The 14569-nt window shown below is 42.3% G+C and overlaps 1 protein-coding gene across 1 annotated transcript in view; it reads left to right on the top strand.

The window, feature by feature from the left end:
* Positions 1 to 569: 569 nt before the first annotated feature.
* CCDC6 (coiled-coil domain containing 6) overlaps positions 570 to 14569 on the top strand; it is a 42836-nt gene continuing 28836 nt past the window's right edge. The window contains exon 1 of the mRNA XM_054174596.1: positions 570 to 878. Within this exon, the coding sequence (XP_054030571.1) occupies positions 570 to 878 (309 nt within the window). The remainder of the gene's footprint in view (positions 879 to 14569) is intronic.

The following is a 14569-nucleotide window of genomic DNA, read 5'->3' as shown; positions in this document are numbered from 1 at the left end:
AAGTCTGTCCACACTTTTCTTACAGGTCCCTTTTAAGTGTTGAAAGGCTGCAATAACTGTCTCCCCACAGCCTTCTCCAGGCTGGTTTTGGGCAGATGTATGCTTCATTAATAAAAAAAAAAGGTTTCAGTTGTTTGTGCGTCGATTAACTCCCGGGGCGGCAGCAAGGAGCTGCCAGGTGAGCTTAGGGGTTTCTGAAACGGGTCACCGGCGTGAGCGAGGAGCAGCTTTTGCAGCACACTACGGTAAAAAATCCAAGCGTCGCGTGCAAGACGATTGCCAGAGACAATTTAGTATTTGAACGAAGCCGCCTAGGAAGAAGCCGTGTCATCTGCCACTTCCGAGCCGGCGTTACAGCAAAGCGACTTCCTGACGCTGCCGACATGACACCCGCCGCGCTGCCCGGCTGAAGGCGGTGCCGGCGCGGAACGGCAGGCGGCGCTGTGGGCGGGCGGCGAGGGCGAGCGGCCCCTCTTGCCGCACGGAGAGGCCGCGGCGCCGGCGCGCGGCCGGCGCCGCCCCCTGCTCGCCTGGCGGCGCGGCGGCGGGCGGGAGCGGCGGCGGCGGCGATGGCGGACAGCGCCAGCGAGAGCGACACGGACGGCGCCGGCGGCAGCGGCGCGGGCGGCGGCCCGGCGGGGCCGCTGGCGGCGGGCGGCCCGGCGGCGGGGCCCGGCTCTGGGGTGGCGGGCGGCGGCTCGGGGGGCAAGGCGGGCGGGATCGTGATTTCGCCGTTCCGGCTGGAAGAGCTGACGAACCGCCTGGCCTCACTGCAGCAGGAGAACAAGGTGCTGAAGATCGAGCTGGAAACCTACAAGCTCAAGTGCAAAGCGCTGCAGGAGGAGAACCGCGACCTGCGCAAGGCCAGCGTCACCATCGTGAGTGCGGGCGGCGCCGCGTCGGGCCCGGTGGCGGGCGGGAGTGTGGGGGGTGCCCCGCCGCGGGGATGTCCACGCGGGGCGGGCCCGGCCTCCGGCCTCCCCTCCGCCCTGCCGCGGCCTTACCGCACCGCCGCCACCGGGCGCCCACCCTGCCCCATCCCTCGCCCCCCCCCCAGCCCCCTTTTGGGGCGGCGGTTGCGACGACTTTACCTCAGGCGGGCCTGGCTGTCACCGTGGCCGTGGGGGGGGCGGGAGGGGGGCGGGCACGGAGGGAAGGGCACGGGGCAAGTGGGGTCACCCCGCGCCCTTCGCGCCGTCTCGGGTCCTTGCGGGACCGGGAGGGAAACCGGCGACGAACCGAGGTGGTTCCTCCGCCGCCCCAGTCCCGCGTGGCCGGCCCGGCTGTCGTCGGGGAGGCGACCCCGTGTCGCCGCTGCCTCTGCGCTTGGCTGTCCGAACGGCAAGGGCTCGGAAAGGGTGGCTCAGCAGGGGTTTGAGGTGAGGAGCAGGATGAGCATTGCTGGGTTTTCCTTGAAGTTTCTCAAAGTAGAGATTTTTCTTCAAGTAATCAGCGGAGATTACGGATTATCTCTTCAGCCGTCACCTCTCAGTTCACTGTGCAGAAACGGCGAGTGGCAAGATAGCGTCTTAGTCATGAGCAAATGTTTGATTTATTTGTACTCTCTGTTAGCTGTGGTATTTCAAGATCTTATTTAAAAATTAGTTTAAAACGAAGCCCTTCAAACAGTGCAAGCAACACGCACCACTGTCGCGGGAAGAGCTCAGTAGCTGGTTTGTGAGCACTGTGAGGATAACTTGGAATTCAACATCATTTTATGTGATACCTAATGGCATCAATCCTCAGTAAAGTACATATAAAAATACAATTAATATGACATTCTTTTCTTCTCTGTGAGCTGGAAGTTTAGGAGCTTTGGATTGGGAGGCTTTTGCTAAATCAGTGGTTAGAGGGATCATTTACATGTTATAATGGTCATAGCCGGCATGCAAAGTAGGAAGCCAGTTAAAGACCCATTGAAGGTAACCCTGATACTTGTATTTGCTATCCTGAACATTGTTGCTAGTGCAGATAGAGATGCCTTGAGAGAGACCTGCGAGAGAGAGCAAGACTTGCTCTCTTCTCATCAGGGGGTTACTTTATTACAGGTGTAATGGCTATTTTATTGATAATTATTTTTGTCACTGTCGATATACCTAGCAAAGAAATGGAGCTTATCTAGGCAAACCCCTTGTCTGTTCCCTGTAGTAAGCGTTCAGTGTCTAGCAGGATGTCAGCCGGAAGAGTGCATGAAATACAATACAGAAGTAATTTATTCAAGGATGACAAATACAGTGTTAGTCGGGGAAATGTGTGCTTTGTTAATACTTTACGAGAAGAGAATGTCTTAATTAGGTAGCAGCAGAGTGCCTTCTAATGTTGAAAAGGGCTAAGACATCTTATCAGTCAGACATTTTCTTTTTCCCTGTTAGAATCACACAGCATCTTCCTGAACCCTTGGTAGGTGTATTGTTTGTAAACTTAAGTAAATGTGCATTAAAGTTCTTCAGGTGTGGTCTCTGGTTACTGATTATCTTCCGTTTTGATCCTATTTTAATTTACAAAAAGGAAGTATTTTTCTTAAATCTAAAACTCAGTTTCTATGTTTTTGACATCTTGGATAGAGAGAGAAAAGGTATTAGATTTTATTGTTTTTATAGCAACCTGTAGGCTGCCTGGAAAACTGGCAACATGAGCAGGTATACTGTCATTGGTATGCTAAAGTGTGTGCACACAACTGAGTAAACCACTTCTAATTCGGCAAGCACTGAAATAATGAATGCAAAATGTAACTTTTTTTTCAGGCCACTGAGACTTTGTGCTGTGGTTTACATAGTCCGTAATGTAAACACATTTGCAGTCAAAATACTTAGATGTGTTGCTCCAGTATACAAGTGACTGGAGATGAACTTTCCTGGAAGTTGAAATGTGTGCTGTTTGCATGTAAATGTAATTGAATTGAAAGTTTTCTGATTCCTCCATTGTGATTCTAAACCTTCATCCATTTACTCCTCCAGCAGCCAGCTCAAGCGCTTCACCATGCTGCTGTGCTGGCAGCTGGGTGCTGCATACCAATTTCCTGTAGTAGATATTGTAATGTCACGAATCAGCTTTGATTTTTATCAAGTGTTGAGGACGAACTGTGAAGCACAAATGAAACTGACAGGTAGTCAAAATAGCAGGTGAAATGACTAAACCTCCTGTGTGCTGTAGGTGAAGGTGACTGCTGGAGCCACACAGCTCTTCATGTATGAGCCTTCAGTTGTGCAAGTGCTGCAGAGACACTGCACTTTTTCTAGCTTTCACCATTGTCTTTAATGGTTTTGAGTATTATCCATTTGAGGTTTACCAGGTAGAAAGTGATTTTCTTCCTCCTCCTTCTTGTATCTGTGCTGATATGACATCTTCTTCTGTGTTTATGCATAGCATTGTTTGTGTCAGCATAGATGTGTACAGTTTGGGAATTATTTAGATAGCTTACCACACAGGATCCTGGTAGTTCTATTGTGCACTTAACCCTCGTGTCATAGGATTGAAAAGAAGCATTAATTAAGCATAGAGTAGTTGCATTTGGAAAACAGAAAGTGTTTACTTGTGTGCTTTCTAGCTTCATATGAACATAAGAGCTCTCACCTGAAACTTGTAAAAAGAGATCCTGCATTAATAGAGAGACTGGTGAAGCTAGCTTAGACTAAGGGTATGTCCAAAAAGAGTTGCAAACTCTACTCCTTTGTCTCACCTGGGACACTGGTAACAAATTGAGGGAGGGAGCAAAGCAACGAGAAAGCTAGGTAGATGTGAAGTGTTACCTAGCAGTGCAGGAACATTGCATTACAAGATGCAAAGTTTCATGTCAGGTATTACAAAGAAGTAACAAAGGTCACCAGACCCATTTGCAGAGTTCATTTATACAAATTTAGCTGCTTTAATCTGTAATCTTGTGGTATGTTTCTGCGAGGCCTTTTATAGGAAATGGAGTGGATGGTGCCTAGGTGGGGAAGGATCATACACCTGAAGATCTGAGACGCTGTGTATGCGAGATGTGATGTAGTGAGTTTTGGTTATGCTGCTACATTACCAGAAGTGGATTTCCTGCATAAACTTCCTTAATTTTATGGTGAAAAAGCTCTACCAAGGAGATGTCATAATTAATGATCTGAATCTGAGGACAGCACTATTTCTCCAGCTGTAACTTCAAAAGTGGGTGGTGATGGTCCTTTTCAAGTGCTTGGTTTGCTGTGTATGACAAAACATGAAATCCTTCAGTGGGGTGTAGGTATGTCTTGGTCAGGGAGTTCCTTTTGAAGTCAGTAGAACTTGGATTTCAACTTCCTTTTTCTGTTTTTCAGTGTTTGATGTAACAAAGTCGGCCTATTTCAGGGTAAGCCATGTAACCTTTAACTGATACTGAAGCATTTTTATTTTCTTTGTAATTGTTTTGAGCTGACAGGCCTCGTGCAAACAGTGCTTCTAATAACAAAGTGAACTTTAGTCCCTGATGGCTACAGGTATGTACATGCTTGCTCTTGAATGCTAGATTCAGCAATTTCATTTGTGTAAATTTGCCTACTGTAGTCAAGCATCTTCTGTAGTGTTAAAAAATGAAGTATAATAAGCCTTATTCTGTTAATTTATTTTTTCCTGAGATGAAGATATTGCATTTGAAAAACCTTAATTGAAAGATATTCCTCCTCCAGATTGCTTGGTGTAGCAGTTTTAATACTTTGTAACATAGATTTTACAAGAAAACTTCTCAGTTGCTTTGCAGGGGAGGGAATTATCCTAGATATGCTGACTTGAGGCCCTGTGTAGATCCTTGAGAGGATCATCAGCTGAGATGACAGCCTGATGCAGAATGCTAACAGCATAAGTAAGAATTGGATGCTGAGTTTTGTGGGCTTGCTGCAAGTCGTCACTGTCTGATAACGACTGCTACAGCAGTGCTGGCAAGGGGCTTTGGAGGTTGTGAGTGGCAGTATTTTACTGCGAGACCCCTGTGACTCGGTAGCTAGACCTGTGCACCTTGGCTCTCAGCTAGACTGTGTTTATTCCCTGAATGCTAGCAGAGGGCAGTTGCATCTCCTGCATCTTCTGGTTTCCTCTGTGTTTCTGCAGAGCAGTGTGAGCAGCCTCACACCATTTGGAGAAACAAGAGCAGGTAAAGCCCTACTCGGCTCCTGTTTCCTTACCTCTGCTCACAATTCCTGTAGAAATTTGTTGCTTTTGATAATAGCCAACTCCTGGAAACAAAGAGGCTTTCTGGGACTTGCAGATCAGAAAAATCTGGTGTGGTGGTGTAGACTTCTTACAGTTTTCTCAATAAACAGATTTAGCATTTTGTTCTCAAGGAAGTGTGGTGGGATTTGTGTGTGTTTGATATCTGGTGTCATGAGTGTTCATGGATAGACCTCTTTGTGGGACAGCCTGGATAGATAGTTTGGGGAAGTGAATGGATATGCTGCATTGTCGAAAATCCCCTGCAAAAATACTTTTTAACAGCTTTCCTCTTTCCTGGAGTTTGTGCCACCTTTCAGAGTGGAACACGTTTCAGTACAGAATGTCTATTAATAGTAGAAGAAAGGGCAGGATAAGCTAACTGAATTGAAATAAAAAACTTTTAAAAGATGCTCACTTAAGTGCACAGAGATGAAGAAATCAATTAGCAGCAGCTAGAGGTAAAAGCAAACCAAGAAAGCAGAGATTAATATTTTAAAAGAAACAAGTCTATTGTTTACTCCTTATTTTAAAGTAGGTCTTGTTGTCTAAGAAACCTGCTTGGGGCTGTTGTATCCAGCTGTGTTGTTTGTAACTCTACTTTATAGCTGGACTAAACTGAAAGTGTAATTAAAAAATAATTTACTTTAGTAATGCTTTACTTACCTGCTTTTTAGAGTAGAGACAGCATTGTTCATGCACAATGAAACTCCAGGAAGAGCAGGCATATAGGAAATGAGTGTCTTGTATTTCAGTTTTACATTTGCCTCAGATTCTCAAGAAGTTCCTAGTCAACTTCTACAAAATATCTGTAGAGGAAAAAGGAAGCTTAGTAACACACTTCAATGTTAACTCTTTTGTCCTTATGTTGTCATGGTACAAGCAATGCTTCTTGCTGTGTGGCTGGTGAATAGTAAGAAGGTGTATTGCCATCTCCTTCCATTTGGTAGTTGTGCACAGCGGCTGGCTTATTGAGTTCCCAGGGAAAACGTTGTTGATGTTGTGGGAAGAGCATGTTACCATTTGTGTTGCAGGCCGTCTTCAGTGCTGGCTGAAAAACAACTAGCAAAAAAAACCCCAAACCCATAAAAATGGTAATGTTTCTTACCCGGATTTGAATAGTTAATAAACAGGAATGCTTGTACAGGCAGTTTGAGGTTTCAGGAGGTTACTAAATCATCTGCTTTGATTTGTGCCACATTGTGTTTTTCTGAGTTGTTCCTGCATTTTATCTCATAATTTACCTTGAATTGTGTCTTTGGGAAGGGTGTCCAATTTTAATTTGAAGACTGTCAGAAGTGAAGCTCCACTGTGCTTGGAAAGGCTCTGGTGTCCTGTCCCTGGGTCTTGCCATGAGCTTTGTCAAGGCTGAGGCATTGGTTCCTGCAGTCTTTTCACTGGGTTGATGTGTACTCTTGAGCCTCTGCTTTCTCCTTGTGATGGTGCAGGCTGTAACAAGCATCAGGTTTGCATCAGACTGAACTCTCAGATGCGGGGAAGTCTAATGTGCTAAATCACAAATGCTGCAGGTACGTGATGCACTTTCCTGCTTCAAATTTGGACAAATGTTTCTGATAGCTTCAGCAGTAGTATCAGGAAGGCTGTTTTCCCTACTTCTTTGAGACTTAGTTTCGTAAGCCCTCTGTTTTTCTTTACAAGGAAGTACCAATCGCTTAAGCTTCTTGCCCCACCCTGCCCTGTATCGATTTCACCCCTGCTACCTCCAGGGGAGGAGGTGCGCTGTCTGGGGCTTGGGGAGCTGTCTGTTACAGTACGGTGTGAAACTAGTAGAGGGTTGTTGCTTGTTCCTTCTGTTATGTCCATTCTCTGAGAGAATCCCTTGGTTTGTGGATTTGGTGGTTCTTCTGTTTTTAAATTTTCTTCAGAAGCACAGTTTTGGCAGGATGAATTTGTTTCATATGAAAAAAAAAGTGAAGGTGTCAGTTGTCTTCTTATTTTTTCAGTTTTGCTAATCTCATTCTCCTAGGCTTCATTAAAATGACATGCTGAGGGAAAATGCTCAGTGAATATTTTGAACAACATCACATTTAGTACATGTTGGTGTGAAATTACTGATGAAATTTCCTACTGAGGAGTATTTTTGAGGTCAGTAAGCCACTTTGGAAATCCTGCTGTATATTTTGATTGTTTTATAACCATTTTTAATTAATGCCTGGTATGTGTTACTAAATCAAAAAGTGATATGGGTGTCATATACACACTTAATACCTTTGTAGTTATATTTATTACAAATAGCTGAGAGATGAATCTGTGCTTTTCTGCTGCAACTTTTTCTCTATACAACAGTGCCGAAAGGCCCTTTGTATGTTTTTGTCCTTTACACAGTAAACTAATTTGTCTCCAGTGTTGCCACTGAGTGGAGAATCAAACTGTGATAGCCATCTATGTCTTGCTTGCCTTAAATATCACACACCATCTCTGCATTTTAAATATGTTACTTTATTGATGTTCCTACGTTTAATAATGGTGGGATGTCTTTAGTCAGTAGGCATACTGGATATTGCTCTGAATTACTGTGGGGATGGAAGTGAAATAAGAACTGAAATTGTAAAGTATGTTTGGGAACTTTTAGTCGTGCAGATGTTTCTGTGGGCTTGCTATTCTGCATAGAAAGCTTTACTTTCAAGTGAATTTCTCCTTGAGGTTGTATCTTGAATTGTATGCCAGAACTGGTTTGTAGTCAGCTTTTATTTTAAGAAAACTGTTTAGTGTCAGGTTTGAAGGTTTAGTGAGACTGATGGCTGCTCTTTCTTAGTGTATCTCCAGTGCCTTAAAAATGCTTTGAAGGAGAGAGTTGAGTTTATTCTGCATTGTACACCTAAACAGCAGGTTTGCTCTTACTAAAGGAAAAATATTCATGTAAGCTACTGCTGTGTGTCTGCTAGAAATTTTAATGATTTCCCCCCCCCCCCCCACTAGAACAGTACAGGTCACTCGCCCAAATGAATGACTTTTGCATTGTTCACATCTATGGGTTTAGATGTTAGGTTTTCCAGAGGTTCTACTGCTGCTGATAATCCCAGTATGGGACAGGTAGTTTAGATAAGACATTAGAATAATTTTTAAATCCTGGAAATCATGTAAATCATTTTAGTTGTGATTTTTACTGTATTGGAAATGTCATTTTATTGCTGATTTCAAAGGATGAAGGAAAGTAATTTTATGGGGTTTTGCACTTCTGTTTGTTTGGTTTTCCAGGGTGGATGCATGGTCTGCAGTTTTTTTACACTTGTTAATTCTGTTTATTTGTCCTCATTGCTTATTCCTGTGGCTGATACTGACTTCAGTTAATATTGTAGTTGTTCTTTACAAAGGCCTTAGATTTAACTGTTGGTACACATGGTGTATGTTTTCACATACAAACTGTCTGCTAAACCTCCTTGCTTTAAATGAGGAAATGTGTAGTACACAGCTGTGGTGAGTAAGCTTACACATCTGCTAGAGACTGCAACAAAAGGTTTTGCTTTCATGCTGCACCTCATAAGGTGTGCTTGGGTGGGGCTTCAGGTGAGGAATAGAAGAGCAGAAATTCCTTGGAACAGTGACTCCATGGCAGTTGCATACATGCCTGGTTGGGCAGCTGGATTTATGGGGTACTGCAAGAGGATGGAGAGCTGATTTCTCACAAATAGGTCTTGAAATGTGATTGGAATGAGAAAACAAGACAGTGCTGTCCTCCAAAGGAGTGAAAGTTGTCATCAGTAGACATCTGATGTATTTCAGCATAGCCTTGGAAAAGCAGTGACAGGAGCAGTTGCTTTGCTGCTCTTTTTTAGGCTGAGGGGTAGGAGGAAGTTGCTGAATTTAGCAGCTGAGCAAGAGGTGAATCCTTTCTCTCTCGGTGAAAAAAAACAAACCAACCAACCAACCCAAAATTGAAGGAGGAGAATAATGGGGACAAAATATACAAATTGAATTGTGCACAAGTTTGGGGTCTAAAGAGAATGAATGGAAGAGACAAAGACGTACTCTAGAATAGAGACAAACCACACAATATAAACCAAGTTTCTATGGATCTGCAACAGAAAACATTTCTGTGTCGTCTTGCTTCCAGTGCAGCAGCCTGGAGACATGCAGAAGGGAACATCTCAAGTTCCACTTCTTCAGTCAAGTCCTTCTATATAACTGAAGAGGTGTCTTGTTTTTAATTAGGTGAACTGTTACTGTCCCATTTCAATGTATGAGGTGAGAGATGTGAGAATGAAGGCAAGATATTTGAACTATTCCACAGTAAAAATACAAGTGTCTAAATAGGAAACTACAAAGCACAAATTACAGATGTGCAGGTGTCACATCTCTGTGGCATATGTGGACTCCTTGATGAAAGCTAAACCAAAATGTTTGCAGAAACATTGGAGCCGTTTTTAATTCTGACATCCGAGTCTTTAATTTTACAGATTTTCGGTTAAAATACAGACATTGTAGTCTGTTACCTATGGAGACAGGTCTTTCAGCTCCTGAGAGTCTTCTATTCCTTCATGCATTCCCTTTCAGCAGTTTTGTTCCTGGATGAGCTTATTCCCTCAGCTCATCATCTGATCCCCTAATTGACAGAAAAACTCTTAGGATAAGGTCTTTTCTTCCCCTCCTCAACTTGGAATTTGACTGAAATGTCATTGCCTATGCATTAATACTGCACACAACCTGTTTGTCAGTTTGGAGTAGGATTTGTGAAGTAGATGAATATCTTTTCAGCTCAGCTGAAAGGCTGAAAAAGCCTATCAGTGTTTCAGCAACCTGTAACATTTCAGTAAAATTTTGGTTCTAAAAATGTGATGTTTCTACTTGTTAATGTGAAGCTGAGGACTTTGTAGTTCCCTTATTAGCTGGTGCTAATGATATTTTAAACTCATACCACACATATAATTCCCACAATGATATATTTTGATCCTGAGTAAAAGTAGAAATCTTCCTTAACACTGTGTAATGGGCTGTAGTATGAAGTTATGCTTCTTTCTGTGCCTTTCAGTTTAATTTCTACTTTCAACAGCAGGTGTTACAAGGGTTTGGGGGCTTTTTTTTGTTGTTGTTGGTAGTGGTGGGATTTCCACTTTGTTTCCCTTCTCTTTCAAATAAACATCAAAAGCTTTTCAAGAGTAACTTTAACCTGAGGTTCAGATCTGCAGTGTACTCCCTTTTCACTGAAAATTGAGACGTGTTACTGGAAGTTCTTGCTCTGTGGGTGGAAAGGTGGGTAGGCATTTCCTAAAAATTTCTCTGTGGTAGACCTACTTCTCCGAGTTTGTATGGTGTGAGTATTCAAGGATGATTGTATTCCCCCCACATCCTGAAAGACTCTATTTGTAGAGTTCAGGGACAGAGGGTACAGAGCAAAGGCCCTTTTTATTCCTCATCATATTTTCATGCACTAAATTGGTAGACTTGTTCCTTGTCTTGAAAACCTCAGAAGAGATTGCTCTTCAGAATACTGTGGGTATGTACTGTAAGATGTCCAAAGTGTAGAGAAGGAAGAAACAAGCTACTACTCAACTCCCTGACTCCTAGTAAGGATAAGAAGAGACATTAGTTTGCTGTGATGAAGTTACTGCTAATGTGCCTTAACAGTGGGATGGACAGTATGTTTACTTCATGACTGTGTTAGTTTGGAACAAGGTATGATTGTACTCAATAACAGGCTTTGTGTTTGCCATTTGTAGATGGCCGAGAAACTGTTTCTCTAGAAAGCTAATGTGTGCAAGAGGAAATGAGGGGAGATTTTAGGAGTGCCCTTAAGAGGTTAGTTACATCAAGTGACTCGGGACACCTTGTAAGTAAAGACTAAGTTATCCTTTAAAACAAACAAGAAGCTGACAGCAAAAAAAAAGTTTTTAAAAGGAAATCAAGAAATTTCATAGTGAGCATCTCTTGCTGAATTTTGGAAACACCAGAACTGGACTGGTAGTCCTCCTCCCTAGTTTAAATAAATTGAAAGGAAGAGGCATCTACATGTGCTGAAAGCCACTTAGATCTAGGATAACAGGATGAGTACATGGGCTGTTTGAGCTCAGGACCCCATCTAGAAATGGTGAAACTTACTGTCTTCTGCCTGGGAACAGGGAGGGTCAATGATACCTGTGGCATGCTGGTGGCACTGCAGTGGCCTGATGCTTTTTGCTAGAAGAATTTGGTATAGGAGAATAATAATAATTTCATTACACACTCTGATGAAGAAAAAGTGTATCATATTTGTATTCCTGCAGTGAGTTACCTGAGCTGCATAACATGACGTAAGATTTTCATGAAGATTATTTGGGGGGGGGGGGGGTGTGACTATTAAGTCTCTGATCCCTGCTTTTGCTTGTGCTCTTTTGTCTTTAAATAGAGAAGCTGTTGTGGCAGCAAAGCTACTTTTTATAATAGTTTGCTGTGGTTGCATTTTAAGCAGAAGTTTGTTATTTTAAAGCATAGCTCAATGCCTGTTAGCACCAACATGCATACCTCTGGACAAAAGCTGTGTAGTACATTAGTCAACTAATGGTGTACATCATTCTGCTGAATCTTTTTGTGTTCTGAAACTTTGAGAGTGTGCAGTATTGAGTCTGCTAATTGGTTAGTCCAACAAAGTGAACTAGTTAATGTGTGGGGACATTGAAGACAAATAGTGAATTATCACCGGGTGAGGAAAAACTAAGTTTTAAATGTTAGCCTAGAAGTGTTTATGCATTACATACCTGATATTGCAGAATAATTTGGACTGATTTGCTGCACTACTGTATTTCTTGCAGGCTCTAGTACAGAGTGGTGGTGTTGCTGACATTTAAGTTGCGACTAAGTAGCACAACACAAACAGATTAGGTTAAAACCGAGTATTCTAGATGCAAGTCAAACAAAACCACAGCATTTTAAAAAGGGGGGGGGGGAATTCTAATAATTATGCAGGGTATGGAAAACGAGTTTAAAAATAATCCCAAACACAAAACAGCAGTATATACTACACCTGTAGCTATAAAGAATTTGGTTTCTTCTTTTTTTCCCCCTATCTTTCATGTTCAGAAACCTGTGCATTCAAAAATTCAGGCAAGCTAACCATAAAACTACAAATCTAGTGATGTGTATAGATGCATCCTTATGACATTTTTCAGCAGCTTTTATACTGCAACTGAACAAAAGCAAAACCTGTTCCATGTGCTTCTGTATTCTATTTGTTTTACACTTATTGATTAGCTAGCAAATGATTCACAGTACAAAAAAAATCGCCAGTAAACCAGTAGTGTCACCAGCAGTGTCACCAGCCGTCCTTGTAAAGCAAAAGCTTCTCTCCTGTAGCCATCAGTAAAGGATTAATAGAAGTATTTCAAACTTTGGTTCAGTGTTTGGTGTAGCGGTGTAGCTTTATTGCCCATATTGGAAATTCTGTTACTTTGTTGATGTAAATCTTCAATACAAACTGAAAAAAAAGAGAGAAAACCCTAGCAAAGCAGAGGTATCCTCTGCAGGAGTGGTGTTGCCTATCCTTTGTGCTCGGAAGGGTCACCAGCCTCTGCTGGGCTGAGGGTGGAGCTGTGTTCTAGACCCATTCTTACTGCCTCCCTGACTATGTTTACATGAGTTGTCACTACGATCCTTCTAGCAAACATTTAATACGTATTTTGAAGAAATATTTTGCTTGTATGCAATGAACTTGAGGATGCAGGGAGGTGGGCTTTTCTTGTTTCTGTGCACTATCCTCATTTTACACATGCGCTGGAAATCCGCTGCCACTGAAAATGCAAGAAGTGCAAGGAATGTGTACTTCATGTACAGTGCTGAGATGGAGAAATGACCTCATGAAACAGAGCCATTTGGAAAGGTGTGTGGGTGAGATTTAATTTTCCTGCTGGGTCATTCCTGCCTTGGCCTGTAACTTCTGTTGGCTCAGGTTACAGCTCTTGCGTACTAGAAGCAGAGACTGCAGTGCTGATAGCTGTCTGGGAGCTTGTACATGATGACGTTTAAGTAGCTGAAAAATAAGCGCTATTAATCTTATGTCTAATGAATAGTCAGATTGTTACATTGTAAGTTCAGGCACTCAAAATAGGAAATATTTAATGTTTGCCTGTGTAACCTTGCTACCTTTCCTTTGTGGTGCTTTATTACCATGTAGTCTTTAATTACATTAAGACTTTTGTAACAGTGTTTGGTCGTGGTTAAGCTGCTAAGTGAAAGTTATTTGAGATTTGATGCTTTTTTCTGGACCCTCTCGACACTGACACAGAAAATGTGGCTTTTTCGTGTGCTGCACTTATGTGCGCTATTTAAAGCCAATGTTTTGATATAACAAAAACCTTTGAAGAGAATACAGTCTGATTTTTGTTTTGAAAAAAGGCATTTAAATTGTTTGCAAATTACTGAGGTCAGTCCAGGGATTGGTTGTATTAGTTATCAGTTTCGCATGGCTTTTGATACCTTGTTTGTAGTGAACCGAATGCATTTATTTTGTAAATACGGTGGTGAGATGAGCCTGTTTTCATAACTTGCTGCTTTCATTTTCACCACCTGCATGTTTCAGTTGTGCAAGAATCTTGCAGGTCAGCAGCAAAATGCAGAGAAAGAAGCTAGTTTAAGTGTTTGCATATCTGAAGTGGAATGGAATTGTATACCATGAAACAATTTACTTAATTGCTGATGCGGAGAAACTGTTTATCATGTACAAGTAATACTGAACTTTTGCGCTTAGGAAGCTGGTCAGTTCTGGGAGCTCTTTTGAAATGCTGTTCCAAACCACAAGACGTATGCACACAGATCTTGAAGGTAACTGAATTTTTGAGAGGACTTGCAAGGCTGCATGAGTGATGTTGAGCTGAAAACATTTGATCATGGTAAAAATGACTTGGGAGAAAAATGTATGTCTGATGTCATTTGCCTCAGCTCGTTTCTCCAGTCAAGTCTGTGGTCATTGTGGATTCACACAGCAATCTGCTGGATCTGCTTGGTAGTTATCGAGTGAAAAACTCACTGTGACTGGAGTTAGTATTGGGAGTGTTGTCACAGACGTGTTTTGACATGTCTAGCCAAAACCTAATGGGCCTTTTAAAAAGGAGAGGAGTGGGGAAATGAAGGGGAGGGAGAACTCTAAATGGAGATTAAAAGGAACTGTAACTTAACACTTTATAGTAATAAAAATCAGGTATGTTTTTTTGTCTCATGCAGTAGACCTCATCTGCTGAATAGCTGAAATGTAGGGATTGTGTTTTGAGACGCTTCTGACTGTGGCTTTAATATTAATTGATAGGTAGCATTTAGATTAGCTGAAGTTACCAGCTGAAGTTCAATACTGATATTTCACTTTTTTCTTGATTACTGTGTTTTGGAAAAAAACACCTGGTAAGCATGCAAACTAAAAATCCCTTTCCTCCTCTATGAGCTTTGTGTGTTTGTTCAAAACAACAAGCAACCCACCCCCAACAAAACAAAA

The sequence above is a fragment of the Dryobates pubescens genome, chromosome 30 (assembly GCF_014839835.1).
Source record: "Dryobates pubescens isolate bDryPub1 chromosome 30, bDryPub1.pri, whole genome shotgun sequence".
Taxonomy (NCBI): domain Eukaryota; kingdom Metazoa; phylum Chordata; class Aves; order Piciformes; family Picidae; genus Dryobates; species Dryobates pubescens.
This window is presented reverse-complemented; position numbering and strand designations above follow the sequence as displayed.